A 14,764-nucleotide genomic window follows, 5' to 3' on the forward strand; every position below is an offset into this window, starting at 1 on the left:
GAGAGAGAGAGAGTGTGTGTGTGTGTGTGTGTGTGTGCGCGCGCAGGTGTGTGTGAGCTTGTGGTTGTGAGCTTGTGCTTGTGCTTGTGCTTATCGTTGTGGTTGCTTGTCGGACGGTATGCTGGGAGGGTCGGGTCAGGTCAGGTCATTGAATGGGGTTCAGGTGCTTGCTTGCGGGTCAATCAGTCGGTCGCTTTGCCGGGAATGTCTTGGTGTGGTCGGGCTCCTCGACGCCGCTCGTGGGGCACAGCCGGACCCAAGGAGGAGTCGGTCGAGTGGCAGATTAGGAGTGGGGACAAGGCGACCAAGGCGACGGAGAGCGGTGGTATCGCGGATGCTGAGTCGACAGGGGTCGGCGGGGGCGGTGGAGCGGTGGGGAACGCGAGGCAGGAGCGGTGGTCAAGGCCAAGACCTAGGCCACACAGGTTGCCAAAGCGGTGGCAGGCGGGCGAGGCGCTCGAGGCTGATAGCAGCGACGCCGGCAGAGACGACGACGCCAACTGAGGATCGAGACGAGGTCGAGGCGCCCAACTGCCATGGCTGGTGCCGGCTGCTGCTGGTTGCTGCCCGCGCTTTGGAGAGACGGCCGAGGTCGGCGAGGAAACCTCGGAGCGCCCGCTCAGACGTACGGGCTGCTGATCTCGTTGACGTCGGCCGCCTGCGGATTGTAGGCCGCATCGGCGGCGCGACGAGATAGGGCGGGCAGCGGCGTGCGGGGCACCGGCATCTGCACCTGCAGGTACTCGGGCGCGGCCACGGCCGGGTTCGACGCGGCGTGCGACACGTGGCCCGACGTGGCGTAGTGGATGCTCGCCTGGCGGTGCCATTCGGCATCCTCGTCGTAGATCTGCCTGACGTCGCCCGCGCCCTCGCCTCGCTCATCGTCGTCGTCGTCGTCGTCGTCGTCATCCTCGTCGTCATCGTACTCGGCGTGCTCGTCATCCTCGTCTTCATCGTCGCCCTCGACCTCCTCCTCCTCTTCGTACTCGGCCTCTTCGTCGCCGTCGCCATCCCCGTCGCCGTACTGGACCTCGTGCTCCTCGTAGAAGCCTCCGCCCTCGGCGGCATCGTCGTCGTACTCGGCGGCATCGACGAGCGTGCGGTCCATGTCGACCTCACCCTCGCCATCGGCATCGGCGTCGCCGTAGCCGTGGGCCGAGCCGCCGTAGTGCTGCCAGGCTGCCTCGTCGCCGCCGACGTGTCCGGCTTCGCACTCGCCCTCGCCCTCGTCGCCCGAGTAGCCCATGTAGCCGGCGCCGAGGGGCCGCTGGACGCGCAGGATGAGCTGGTCGATGTCGACAAAGTTGGAGTCGTCGACGGCAAACTTGCGGTGCTTGCGGCTGATGACGTGGTCATCAAAGTTGTCGTACTTGATCCGGCAGTTTTCGCAGTAGCCGGGCCGCTTCTCCTGCGGCCGGACCGGGACGACGGCGCTGGTGCTGACCGAGCGGCGGATCCCCGCCTGCTGCTGCTGCTGCTGCACGTGCTGCTGCGCAAGCACCGAGGGGCGCTTGGCGTCGTGCTCCGTCATGCCCAGCATCCGCCTCACGACGGCACCGCGAGAGTGGGCGGCCGCGGCCGGCGTATTGTGGTGCGGGTTGGCAGCGTCGCCTGCGCCGCCCCTGCCTCCGTAGCCGCCCGGCGTGGCCATGCTCGACCCGGAGCCACTGCCGACGTCGGCGGCCGTGATGCCCAGGCCGCTGCCACCGCTGTTGTCGGCGCCGGCGATAAAGCTCGCTGGGCTGGCCGGCAGCCGAGTCGTAGGGCTGTGGGCGAGCGGCGTATGCATGCGGCGGTTGAGCTCGGCGACGCGGCGGTCCTGCGGCAGACCGGCAATGGTGCCGACCTGGTCCGTCAAGGCGGTCGACGTGGTCGAGGCGATGTTGGACGTGATCGAAACGCTGTTGCCCGAAGCGAGCTGGTACGGCTGTGGGTGGTGGTGGTGGTGGTGGTGGTCGTTGGCGCCACCGTAGCCACCTCCGCGGGGCGTCTCGAGGAATCCTTCGTTCGGCGGTCGCGGCGACGGCGGACCCGTGTGCCTGCGCGCCATGTTGCTCAGCGACACGGCGCGGCGCAGCGTCGTGTGCACGTTGCGGCCGCGGCCGATGCGGTTGCGCTGCTGCTCGGTGAGGTCGTAACGGGTAAAGGGGCAGCGGCCCTCGAGCTCGCCGTAGAGGACGGGCCAGGGCGGCTCGAGGCCCTCCTGCTGCTGCTGCCGGCCGTACTCGAACTCGGAGCACATGATGGGACGGTGCTCCATTGTGGCGTCCTCCACTAGCAGGTAGAAGTTGCCCTTTCGGAAGTAATGGTGGTCGTTGCGGCTAGCGTTGGGATCGCGCTCGTGGGTGCCGTAGAGCTTCTCGCGCTCCAGCATCTGCGAGAGGTCATGCTGCTTGCCGGCCGCCGCAGCGCCGTGGGCGGCCGCCGCCGCCGCTGCCGTCGCCGCCGACACGACCGGCTCGTCGACGAGCATCCGCAGGATCGTCGTGAGCTTGTCGTGGCGCCACACCTTCATGCCGAAGCTCTGCGCCTTGAGCAGGATGTCGTTGGATCCCGAGGCGGGGGGCCCGGCGTCGTCAAAGGGGTTGCGCTCCGAGTAGAGCGGCTGGCTGTTGCGCGGCGGGCGCTCGCCGCCGGCGACGGCGGCGGCGGCAGCGGCGGCAGCGGCGGAGCCTTTGGTCGGCGAGAGCCTCGACTTGGACACTGTCGGCCGGAGCAGCTTGTGACGGGCGCCATCCCGCGTCGCGCCTTCCTTGGTCGGGCTGTTTTCCTTGCCGTCCTCGTGGCGCTCCGTCTTGGCCGTGGCCGAGGGGACGAGTCGGGTGGTGATGAGGTGCGTGACATTGCGCGAGAAGAACTGGTCGACAGACTGCGGCAGAGGCGGAGCATCACGAGCAGCGCACGATGAGGCAGCCGGCGTCGGTGAGCGAGATTGGGTGTCAGCGCGAGGCGGTCGGGCACACGGGTATATGCGCACAGCGAAGGGCGCACACGGCGGCCGTGGCGATACTCACACCGCCGAGCGACTGGATGACGCCGGTGAGGTCCTTGACCGTGGCCTCGTCAAAGGCGTCGAAGTAGAAGACGAAGCTGGGAAAGGCCTTTTTGAACTTGTGCCTCCAGATCTTGCGTTCCTCAAACGCCTGGCGGTCGCGGGCGGCGCGCTCCTGGTCCGTCACCCTCGACTGGCGGTCGATGCGGGTCGTGGTGGCCTTGGTGTTGGACGCTGCGACAGAGTGCATGGGGCGGATGGGGCGGACGATGGCGGCAGGGGCAGGCGCAGGCGCAGGCGCAGCAGCATGGGCGGCACCGGGCGTCGTCACCGAGGCATGTTTGCTTACATGGCTGGAGCTGGCGGCGGCGGTGGTGGCGGTCGAGACGAGCGCCGGGACGCCACCTGGGGCAGTCGTCGTGGTCGCCTCGGCCACCTTGACGCCGCTCAGGTCCTGGGCCAGGCTGGTGGTGGTGCCGGTGCTGGGCTCGTGGGTGCTGCTCCCGGTGCCGCTCTTGGAGGAGCGGCTGCGCTTGCTGGGGCTGCCGCCTCCGGGAGCGTTGCGGACGTGGACATCCTCGACTGGAACGGCGCGCTTCTTTGGCGTTGTGATGTGGTCGCGCGGGCTGGGCTCGCCGTGGGCCGGAGCGGCGGCGGCAGCAGCAGCAGCGGCGAAATCGGCCTCGGGCAGCCTGGCGAGGCGGGGCAGGGCTGCCCTGTGCATCCTGCCGGCCATGGCACGCGCCGTGGCCGCCGTCGCCGGCGGGGCCACCGAGGCGTCCTGAGCGGCCTTGGGCCTGGGGATGAGCGAGGGTCGAGTGTAGACGGGCACCTGCGCCCTCTTTTGCGGCGACTTGGCGAGCGAGTGGTCGTGGTCGTCGCCGGGGGCGCCAGCGCCCGTGGCACCTGCCACGGCGCCGCCGAGGCCATCGCCGCCGACACGGGTGGGCCTGACGATGTTGCGCGTGGTCAGGGGCTGCCGCACCGCCTCTGCCGTGGGGTTGGGAGGCATGCTGGGCGCGCAGTGGACGCCTGGTGAATCTCGCGATGAGGGGACGCTGCTGGGAGGCAGGGGGGCCGAATGAATGCGCGCTCTCGACCGGCGTGCTCTCTGGCCGTTGGCGCCTGACCTGGCGACGAGTGGCTCAGAAATGGAAGAGCATGCAGGATCTGCGGAAGGGGTATGGGGTCGAGGAGGGTAGGGTAGGGTGGAGTGCGGTCCGCTCGGAGCTCTGAACAGTACGATCCGAGGTCGAGGCGGCGAGCAGAGGAGAGACAACGAGCGGAGGCGCCGGCCTGTCGAGGTCGAGAAAGAAAAACTGGCGACCGGTCAAGATTGCGCTTAAGGACGGCAAGGGTCACGCTGTCTGAACGGCTGGCCGTAAGAGGGACCGCTTCACCACCGCGACGGCATGCGCCGTGTCAGCAGGCCGGCTGGCTGGCTGGCGGTCAGTGCCTCGTCGATGCCGCAGATATCCCTACGCTGGCCAACGAGGGCGCGGCTCGTGGTGCGAGGGGGGAGAGGGAGGAAGAGGGAGTAGGGGCGCCAGGTCAGGAGTAGGCGGGGTCGGCCGTATATGCGTGGCTTTGTCGTCCACGGGCGTGGTCGAGATGCAGCGAGTTGGAAGTCGTGGATGAGCGCCACGATGCCGGGCTGATGGGACGAGTGCCGATTGGTTGCGGGCAGTTGAGGGCGGTGAGGGTGAATGCAGTGTTGTGGTCGGAGGGCTGGCGAGGTCGAGAGAGGTGGCTACAGATGCGATGGCGAGGGCACAGACCAGACGGGGGAGAGAGCAATGCAGAGGTCGAGGTCGAGGTCGAGGTCGAGGGCCGGATAGGCTGTTTTGCGCGAAGAGTCTGAGATGGCGGTGTTGCCGGATCAGAGGGCGGCGGCGAGGAGTCGGGATGATGGGAGGAGGAGGAGGAGGAGGAGGAGCGTGAGGAATCGCGAGCAGGGCCGTCCGGCAGGCAGAGGCGTGCAAGCCAAGCGGCCGCCCGCCCGCCTCTTTGCGCCCTCCTGGCAGGCAGGCGGGGCAGCCCTTCCGCCCCCTTTGCCTGGCCTGGCGTGACAGCGTGCCAATTTTTCGACGGCCTCGGCGCCTGGAAAAACCCGCACCTTCTGGCTAGCGGGCCGACGGGCGGGCGGGTTGGGGCTGGGCTGGGCTACCCGCACTGCTTGGACTCGCATGCTTCAAGGCGCTCTGCTCTCTCTCTCGACCGACCAAACCAGCTCGCCCGACCAGATTGGCTGCCCGAGCCTCGTTGCAGCAGCCTGCCTAGCCTGCTCTCCTTGCCTGTCCGCCGTCGTCGAGGCAGAGTCTGGATCGAGCGCGCCAAGGGGCGGAGCGAGGCGAGGCGAGGGGAGCGGGCGGGCGAGACGACGATACGATACGATGTGACTTTGGAGCGAAAAGGGTCCTTCGCGTCCATCACAAAACAAGCCAGGCCAGGCTAGGGTAGGCTTCGCAGCATCACCCGCCGTCACGCAGGCGAGGCGAGGCGTGCGTGCGTGCGTGCGTGCCTCTTTGAGCATGGCAGGCCAGGCAGGCAGGCAGGCAGGCGTGCATCGTTACGTTCGTTGCCTCTCTGGCCCTAGCCTTTTGCAAGCCACCCCCCCCCCCCCAGCAGGCCATCATCACGCAGCCTCTGCCAGCCAGGCCTGGCCAGGCCTACAGCAGTAGCCTAGCTGACACCGGCCTGAATCTCGCCTCTCTACGCCCGCTGGACCGGACGGATGATCACCTCGCATGGACCCAGCGGTGCGTGACGAGCGGGGAGCGTACGTGGCTTTGCTCGATGCCCCACGACGAACGACGAGGCTCGGGATGAATTGCATGAGAATGGGTGCTTGCCGCCTTGCTTTCTTCCCGCTCTCATCACACCGCCGGGCAGCCAGGCCAGGCCTGGCCAAAGCAGAGGGACGCGACGCGTTAACCGTGCGCCGACGGTCGCGTGCAGCCTGGCCTCGAGCTTCCATGTTCCGAAAACCTCCACATGTCTTTGGCAGGGCGAGGCGGGGCGGGGTCAGGCCAGGCAGACGGGGGGTTAGCGTTGGGCGGCTCCGGCCCCAGCAGGGCCAGGCCCTCGCCGCCATCAGCTGCCCGCCGCTGCACCACTACCGCCCGGCCATGGCCACGAACCGACCGCATCGCCGCAACCGACAGCGCGTTGCCGAGATGCAAGAGTGGCTTCATCGTCTGTCCTTCTCGCACCGCACAGAAACCCTCGCAACTGACTGGAATCGGGGGGGGCATGGGGAAAAGTAGCTTCTAGGTGTCCTCTTCGATCGAGGACCAGCAGGGGTGGTAGTGATACAGCAAGCCTGCTCAGACAGGTTTAGAGGTTGATCTGCTAGGCTCGACGAAGCAGCAGTCGAGAGGAGAAACAAGGACTGATCGCAACGTCGCCGACGACGACGACGACGACGACGGGCGGCTCAGCGCAGGCCCACAAACTGCCGTGCCTGGGCCTGGTTCGGGTAGCCCACGCTCGACGCCGCCCGCGTCCGCTTCTGCGGCGAGGCGGCGCCGCCCGCACCGCGCCCGCCGTTGTTCTCCTTGAGCGGCGTGCCCGACCCCGTCTTGGGCCGCTCGCCCGACCGCTGCTTCTTGGGCGGCGACGAGACGCTGCACAGGTCGGCCGAGTGCCGCGACGCAGCGCTGCGCTTGCCCGGCGTCGGCGGCTGCTGCGCCTGCTGCTGCTGCTGCTGCTGCAGAGCGTCGGGCGCCACATTCTCTTTGCCCACCAGCGCCGCGCTGCGCACCCCCAGCGCCGTCCGCGGGGAGCAGGCCACCTCGTCGAGTTTCTTGCCCCCGCTGCCAGCGACGCCACCAACGCCGCCGCCCGAGCGAGAAATGTTGGGCGCAGCCAGCGGACGCCACTCGTCCTTGACGCCAAACACGCCCCACGGCGACTCGTGGCCCAGCATCTTGTGCCCCTGCACCTTCTTCTTGGCCTTGGACCCGGACGACCCATTGTCCAGCCGGAAGATGGGCTTCGACTTGATCGGCGTCTCGAGCGTCGTCTTGGAAGTGCTCGCCCCCCGCGACGCCTTGAGCTGCGCCACGGGCAAGACGGCCCCAAAGCCTTGGCCACGCGCCTCGAGGCTGGCCCGGCCCTTTGAAGACGACGACGCCTTTGTCGGAGTATCGGCACCGCCGAAATCCGTGCGGCACTCGCCGAGCTGGTGACCAATGCTGCTGCTGCTGCTGCTGCTGCTGCTCGCACCGTCGTCGGCGCGGTCGGAGCTGTTGAGCTTCGCAGACCGCACGAGGGGCGTCAGGCCCGTGTGAGCGCGAGACGAGGGCGACTGCCTGGCGACACGCGACAGAGGCGGCGACATGGCCTCGTCCGACGCCGACACGACCGCCATCGGCTGGGGCGCACGGAACGTGGCCGTCGAGCTCGATGCCGGCGAGGAGCCGTCGAGCGAGATGCCCAGCCCCTGGACGCCCTCCGACGCGGGCATGCTGCGCGGGCTGAGCTCGACGACGGCCTCGCGCTCCATCGAAACGGACCGCAGCTCTGCCGACCGTCGGCGCTCGCCGTGCACGCTGGCATTAAAGGGACGCGAGTCAAAGTCGCGCGCAGCCTGCCACGACGGCGGCGAGAGGTTCGAGTTGCGGGGAAAGAGGCCCTCCTTGAGCACACCGATGCGGGGCGCGCTGGGGCACTGCAGCGGCGGCGACGGGCACGTGGCGGACCGCTGCATCTGTGCAGAGGCCGCGTAGCCGCCGTGCCCCTTGCTAGACGCCTTGGGCGTCGTCTCGAGGTCCAGGCCGAGGCCAATCACGTCGCCGTCCCGCGGAAGCGAGTGGCTGGCGGCAGCCGTCATCGGCAGCGGGGCGGTGCGGCTGGGACTGCTCATGGGCACGCCACCGAAAGCGATGGCGCTGGACGAGCTCGGCTGCTGGAACACCGAGGGCTGCTGCTGGTTGAGGTGGTGGTGGGGGTGGGGGTGGGGGTGGTGGGCCTGGTGGTAAGGGGCAGGAGGGGACCGGTCCACGGCCATGTGGTCGTGCGGGGTCGAGAGGGGCGTCATCGGACCGAGGATGCCCTCGTCGTTGACGAAGAGGTCGGTGAGGCCAGGCAGCTTGGGGCCGTGAAGACCGGGCGAGGCCATCATGCCGGCGGTAATGGGAGTCGGAGGCAGGCCGGACAGCTGGCGCTTCATGGCGGCCGCGTTGCTGCCGCTGCTGGTGCTGCGGGTTCCGTCGGCAAAGACGTCGTCGACCTTGGCCAGCGACATGGAGCTATTGAACGAGGGCGAGGGCCACGGGCGCTCGTCCGAGGCCGATCGGCTCCCTGGGAAGAGGTTGGCGGGCCTTGGTCGGCCCTGGCGAGAGGCCGAGAACGAGGCGGACGACTGCATCGTGTCGGCGGATCGTGTCGAGGTTTCGAAGGAGGCTGGAAGTGGGCGGGGTGGGGCGAGAAGTTGTGGCGCGTCGAGAGTCGAGGGTCGAGGGTCGAGAGACGATGGATGTGGTTCTGCTGAAAGGCGGCGGATGGCGCGGATGCTGTGGTGGGTTCGAGAGTGGCAGAGATTGAGCGAGGGAGAGAGAGAGAGAGAGAGAGAGATTGTGGTTTTGGAAAGGACAGTGGTGGTGGGGCAGACGTCGATGGATTGAAAGAACGTGAAGAGGCAAGGAGCGCGATTGAAGGAGAGTGGTGGCGGGCGGCCGTGATGCAAGCGACGTCGACGAGAAAGAAGGTGTCTGGACTGGAAGTAATAGGGAGAGCTGGGTGAGGGGGAAAGGGGGACCGGGAGACAGGAGCAGGCGAGGCGAGGGGCGGGAGGGGAGAGTGATATGGGGAAGAAGAGGGCATGAGACCTGGCCGTGACCAGGCTGCGCAGTTGATATTATAGGGGCTGCGGCGGCGACGCTGGCGTGCCCAACGCTCCCTGTCGCTGGCCCGCTCGCTCGTCAGGTTGCGAGGGCGTGTTGTGGCACCCTCGCTGCTCGAGCGGACGCAGAGAGTGGCACCGAGGCAGAGCTGTGCGATGTGAGCGGCCGAGCAGACGAGCGAGCGAGTGAAGCTCCAGTGCTTCCTGCCGTGACGGTCAGCCGGCATGCTCGAGAGGGAAGGTGAAACCATCGACCCCGCAGCCGACTCGACCCGCCCTGACCCAGCCCGGTCCTTGCTTGGCAGATCGTACTGCTCGCGCTGCCCAACCAGGGCGGCGGCGGCCCAGTCGACGATTGGAAGACACAGGTCGACGAGCGACGAGAGGGCAAGGCAGCGGCTGCCATGCCCGGTCAAGGCCCATGCCGGCATAGCTCTCTTCGGCCCATTGAGGAAGGAGACGAGCGACGAGCGGCTGCGCTTGCCCAATCTGCGCAAAGCTTGTACGACGCCGGTGAACGACGGGTAGGCTGCTCTGGCGCGCCAGCGAAGTTCGATGCCAGCAATGCTGGCTGGCTGCCGCGGGATAGTTTGAGGCGGCGCAGGCGTGCGCCTCGAGACTCGAGGCGGCGGGCCCAGTCGAGCGAGCACATAGCGACAGCAGCGGACGTTGCTATTCGTCCATGTCGCCTGCGCCGGATGGCTTGCCTAACCGGCTTGAGATCGAGGCAGGCAGGAGGGGCCTTTTCGCTGCTGCGTGGTCGTGGCGGCTCGCTCGCTTGCCCGTCTGAGCCGTCGTGCGCGGTGCATTGCGGCGCAGGCTCTGCTTGCTTGCTTGCTTGCTTGCTTGCTCGCTCGCTCACCGGTAGCTGCCTTGTTGACGTTCCAGCGACCGTTGATGATCCCGACAGAGGCAGCGCAGCGGGGGTGAAGGGAAGAGGCAGGCAGGGCAGCAGGCGAGCAGGGCAGGGCCAAGACAGGCAGGGCGAGGCAGGCAGGCAGGCAGGCGCGAGTCAAATAGCGCATTCTTGGTTCCGACGCGAGCCAGGCGAAAGCCGTGTCGGCGCAGATCGTTGGCGCGCGAGCCACGCCTGGCCTGCCCGGCCCCGCCCTGCTGTCTGCCTGCCACGCCCGCCCTCTCAAAGCGCCTCCCGTCGTGCCTTGGCCTCCTTTGCCGTGTGCTTGCTGCCACACGCGGCTACAAGCTCGCCGTTCGGAATCTCGAGCGCGGTCGGGTAAGGAAGGCTGGCTTGACCGGGATAGGAGGCCTTCCACCACGATGTTCGGTAGAGCTACGGCCGGCCTCGACCCAGTGTTGGCTTTCCGGTCGTCGAGAGATGGCGATAAAAAACGGCCGGTTGGCGGGCAGGCTTGATGGCGCTCGCTTCGCCTCAGTGGACGACCGCGATGTCGGAGCCTGATTGAGAGGAACAGGGCCGGCGTCGAAGCTGCCTGTCCTGGACCGGCACCCGGCAAGACGCAGCTGCTGCTTGGCGTCCCGCACGACGCGCGCCGCCGTCGCTAACGCTGTCTCGGCCTGGGCGGGCTCTCTGGCTCGGACCGGCTTGTTTGTCGAGTGGGGCAGCAGGCGGGCTGACATCAGGAGCAATGACCGTCGCAGCGTGGCGTTAATCTCGGATGCATTGCTGGCGCGCGAGCAGCGCCCGGCCTTTTGCTGGCGGGCTTGCCGCGCAACGACCTCCTCCTCGTCCTCGACCTCGTCCACGTCCCCGTCCTGGGGTGGTCGGGATCCTCGAGCGGTGCGTAGATGCTCGACGACCCTCCCGACGAAGCCCCTGGTATACGCCGTCAGCCGCCCCCTTTGACGCCTCGCTGGATCTCGAAAGAAGCAGGAGTCGCACCCCTTGCCTGGCGGCTGATTACGACGGCTTCCGCAGCGGCCCCGAAGAGACACAGACGAGGGCGGCGACGAGATTGGGCGAGGGATCAGTGCCTCGCCCTTCTTTGCTTCAAGGAGGGGAGCAGCTGCCCGCTGACGCCGTGGCAACTGCTGGCCAGCCTGTTGGCATGAAATCAAGGCGAAAATTGGCGACGAAAATCTGACATGGCCCGTCCAGCGCTCGCTCAAGATGGAGGGGCGACCGACCATCGACGGCGGCGACGGCTGTCGCAGGCATCTCGCCGTCGGCGAGCGAAGCCTCTGGCCGTCAGCGAGCATTCCTTCCCCCTTGACTGAAGCAAGCAGCATTTGGTCGCCCGGTGAGAGGAGCGACATCGCGAGGCTCCCCGATCAAGCCTGCGATGGAAGTCAGCCCGATGCCGTTGGAGGCGGCCGCGAGCAGGACACCGTCGGCTCCTTTCCCCCGCTTGCCGCCTCTCATCATGGCGATGGGAAGAGGCGGGGGCTGGCGAGTCTGGCGAAGCCGTTTGCGGAGGCCAAGGTCCGACGCAATGCGCTGTGAAGGCTGAGGCAAAGGCGGGGACGAGGTGGCAAAGGCGAAGGAGCCAGCAGGCGGAGCGAGGTGCCAGAGGATGGCGACTGGGCCCGGTGCTGCGACGTGGGTCTGTGCGGATCCGAAGAGGACGGGCGACGGTCGTCTGCCGCCCGCCAGCACATCGAGGGGCCCTAGCCTCTGGCCCCACGCGGCGAGTCCGTTTGAGCCTGGATTGAAACCAGCTCGAATTCAATCCTGGTGGCAGCCGCAATTCAAAGGCCAGAAGCAGGCCAGCAGCCCAGCTGGGCCCTGACTGGCCTTGATCTGAATTCGAAGACGATCGATGCCAGCAGCGGTCGTGCCTGCCTGGGCCTGCCTGGCTCTGAAAACCCAGCCTGCCTGCCTGCCTGCCTCTCTGGCTGCGCCGCCCGACTGACCGAACCACTGCCCGCCCGCTCGGCTGCCCCGAGGCCAGGCCAGGCTAGGCTGGCAGGGCGAAACTTGGAAGGCCAGCCCACGCACACGCACGCACGCACGCACGCACACGCCTCCTCTCTGCTGGCCCCCGCCTCTCTTTCTCATCTGGTGGCAGGCAGCAGGCAGGAGGAAGAGGCGAGCGAGGGGAGGAGGGAAAGGGGCAACCTGCCACGCTCGGGGCTGCCAGCCAGCCAACCAAGCAGCCCAGCCTGCCTGCCTGGTCGGCCTGCCCGTGTGCGGAACTCGCTGACCGACCCAACGCCCGCCCGCCCGCTCGCCGTTCCCGCCGTCGCCGCCGCTCACGCTCGCCCTGGCTAGCAAGCCCTCCTCACCACCACCACCACCAACATCACCACTGATCCCCTGTCCGCCTCCCTCGCCCGCTCTCTGCTCCCGCAACGACCTACGACTGCTTCGCAAGGGACTCGCCTCGATACACTGCGACAGACGCCCTGCCTATACCTCTCACGACCCTCGACCCACACCCACACACCACACCGCCACCCCTCCGACAAAGGAAGAAAAAAGAGCCAAGATGGGCATGTCCATTTCCAAGCTGCTTTCCGGCCTCTTTGGCAAGAAGGAGATGCGTAAGTGTCCTCTTCGGCCACCGACATCGGGCGACCGACGATACGGCGATGTCGACTTCGACATCGACAGACGGGGCGCGGGTGCCGGATGTTGCAACACAAACCGGCTTCGCCGGTACAGCTAGGACTGTTGTCGACGTCTCCGCTGCGACGATTCCATCGGCCACGCCCCGGCTTCGATCGGGATGACACTCTAGGGCGCGGTCGCTGCCCTTGCCGTCGCCATCGGTCTCGGACATCGTTACGTCGTCCAGCATGCACAGACACCGAGTCTGCGCGCGTCGTTGCTCGGTGGCGCCCTCGTCGCCGATGTGACCCGTCGAATCCGGCAGCATCGTCTCGCCCAGCTGTTCGCCATCCAAAAGCTTGCTCGGCTGGCTACTGCGCTCCTTGCGCTCCATCGCATCGGAGGCATTCCGACTGACACCCCCTCTTCGCGACCAATATTTCCATTCGCTCGGCCTTTGCACAGGTATCCTCATGGTCGGTCTCGACGCCGCCGGTAAGACCACTATCCTCTACAAGCTGAAGCTCGGTGAGATCGTCACCACCATCCCTACCATCGGTGAGTTTCCCAGGGTCGTCGTTCTCGAGGTCAAGCACGAACTCGGCTGCCGCGGAAATGGGAAGAGTCGATGGCTGGGCTGCAACTGAAGACAGCAGAGGGTCAGGACGACAGGTCGTGATCGTTGCCATGTCCATGTGTTGCAGAGCTGGACGCCTTGGGCCGTCTTGACGGCGGTAGACCGATCCGTGCATCGTCCGCCCGCCTCAACGTGTTCCATGGGTGGACGACTTGTAGCCGACCCTCGCTCGGAAGGACACTTGACTGACCTCGCTCCCCCGCCCGAAACGATCCGCTTACCCCGCACGCCGCAGGCTTCAACGTCGAGACGGTCGAGTACAAGAACATCTCGTTCACCGTCTGGGACGTCGGAGGACAGGACAAGATCCGCCCCCTCTGGAGGCACTGTGAGTCGTTCCGGATTCGTGCTGAAGCCGGCCGCGTGCCCTTTCAGGGCCGTAGACGCTTACTCGGCCGTTTTGTTCTATCGCCTCGCCCCGCCTCGCCTGCAGACTTCCAAAACACGCACGGCATCATCTTCGTCGTTGACTCCAACGACCGGGAGCGTGTTTCCGAGGCGCGGGAGGAGCTGCAGCGCATGCTCAACGAGGACGAGCTGCGCGACGCGCTGCTGCTCGTGTTCGCCAACAAGCAGGATCTGCCAAACGCCATGAACGCCGCCGAGATCACCGACAAGCTCGGCCTGCACAGCCTCAGGCAACGACAATGGTGGGTTGACGTCGCCGTCGTCGCTCGACCTGGCGCGGTGCTGCGAGCGCTGACGAGTCTGGCTCAATTTCCCCCCAACCCCCAACCCCGAACCCCGACCACCAACAGGTTCATCCAGGCCACCTGCGCCACGAGCGGAGACGGTCTCTACGAGGGTCTCGAATGGGTAAGTCGCGGCTGTGGGCCTGCCTCTGTTTGAGCCACGCGTGGCGGCAACGAACTTGGGCTGACCGCCTGTTGCAACTCGTTTCCCCTCTTTTCCCGTCCCGCGCCGCAGCTGAGCACCAACCTCAAGCGCCGGGCTTAGAAGTGGTTCGCCTGGCCTTGAGAAGCTGCGCGAGGGCTCGACCCGAGTCGGCTCCAAGGTGGTCTTGTCGGACGCAAGCCTAAGGAAAGGCGTGGTGCGCGCCGGCCAAGGGCGAGGGCAGGGCGCCCTGCAGGCTCGGTGAAGTGCCGTAGCGGTGCGCCGCGACATTAGACCTGGTCATCCTCGAGCTGCTGTCCGAGCCGCTCGTGTGCTGTGCCGTGGTGCGCTAAGCTGCGACTGCTCTGCCCCCTTTCTCCCGCCTGCCCGCCAGCCCGCCAGCCCGCCTGCTTGCGCTGGCTGGCCCCCCGCGCGGTGTGTGTATGTTGTCTCGTTTGCACGCCTCGCTAGTCTAGTAGTAGGAGTAACGTCTCGTCTGCCGCGATTGACGATGAAACTCGCCCTTGAACACGACGTATGGTCGCCTGTGCGCGCGGCGACTGCGTGCGTGTGGCTTGTCCCGTGACGGCAGTGCCCGGTGGCTGCGCTCGGGCAGGCGGGAGGAGGCAGGTCCGGTGGGGGCGGCCGGCTCCGATGGCGAGCAGGTCGGGAAGGCAGGCCGAGACGGTGGGGCGAGTAAAGGCCGCCTTGACTCGCCCCCGACGGGCCGGGGGCGGGGTGAGGGCGGCGAGCTGATGGGGCGGATGAGCCGAAAGAGCGGGTGGACTCAAGATTGGTGCATGCTGGACGCCATCGAGCTTATCGCGGGCGCGAGCCTCTCTGTAGCTCTTGCATCGTCGAGGCTGGCTACGGCCTATCTGGCCTTATCGGCACCGCCCGCTCAGCTCGGAGAAGGGCGAGCGCGCGCCGGTGCGGCGGCCAGGCCAGGCCTGCGTAGGCTAGGGCCAGCTGGCGACGCAGCGTCGG

General features: G+C 67.3%; 3 protein-coding genes across 3 annotated transcripts; 1 reads left to right on the forward strand and 2 right to left on the reverse strand.

Annotated features, from left to right (window-relative positions):
- Positions 1-619: 619 nt before the first annotated feature.
- PFL1_06267 (uncharacterized protein) lies at positions 620-4,004 on the reverse strand (the record flags this gene model as incomplete). The annotated part of the gene is made up of 2 exons (XM_007883808.1): positions 620-2,869; positions 3,015-4,004. 2 exons carry the CDS (start codon positions 4,002-4,004, stop codon positions 620-622), a joined length of 3,240 nt encoding a protein of 1,079 aa, XP_007881999.1.
- Positions 4,005-6,428: 2,424 nt separating this feature from the next.
- Positions 6,429-8,363, reverse strand: PFL1_06268 (uncharacterized protein; the record flags this gene model as incomplete). Its single annotated transcript, XM_007883809.1, has 2 exons — positions 6,429-7,964; positions 7,998-8,363. 2 exons carry the CDS (start codon positions 8,361-8,363, stop codon positions 6,429-6,431), a joined length of 1,902 nt encoding a protein of 633 aa, XP_007882000.1.
- A 3,881-nt stretch (positions 8,364-12,244) lies between these two features.
- On the forward strand, positions 12,245-13,900 carry PFL1_06914 (uncharacterized protein; the record flags this gene model as incomplete). Its single annotated transcript, XM_007883932.1, has 6 exons — positions 12,245-12,299; positions 12,772-12,864; positions 13,179-13,271; positions 13,377-13,593; positions 13,702-13,759; positions 13,871-13,900. The coding sequence occupies 6 exons, from the start codon at positions 12,245-12,247 to the stop codon at positions 13,898-13,900; spliced, it is 546 nt and encodes a 181-aa protein (XP_007882123.1).
- Between the last annotated feature and the right edge of the window lie 864 nt (positions 13,901-14,764).

Source organism: Pseudozyma flocculosa (assembly GCF_000417875.1).
Source record: "Pseudozyma flocculosa PF-1 unplaced genomic scaffold scaffold00025, whole genome shotgun sequence".
Classification (NCBI taxonomy): Eukaryota; Fungi; Basidiomycota; class Ustilaginomycetes; order Ustilaginales; family Ustilaginaceae; genus Pseudozyma; species Pseudozyma flocculosa.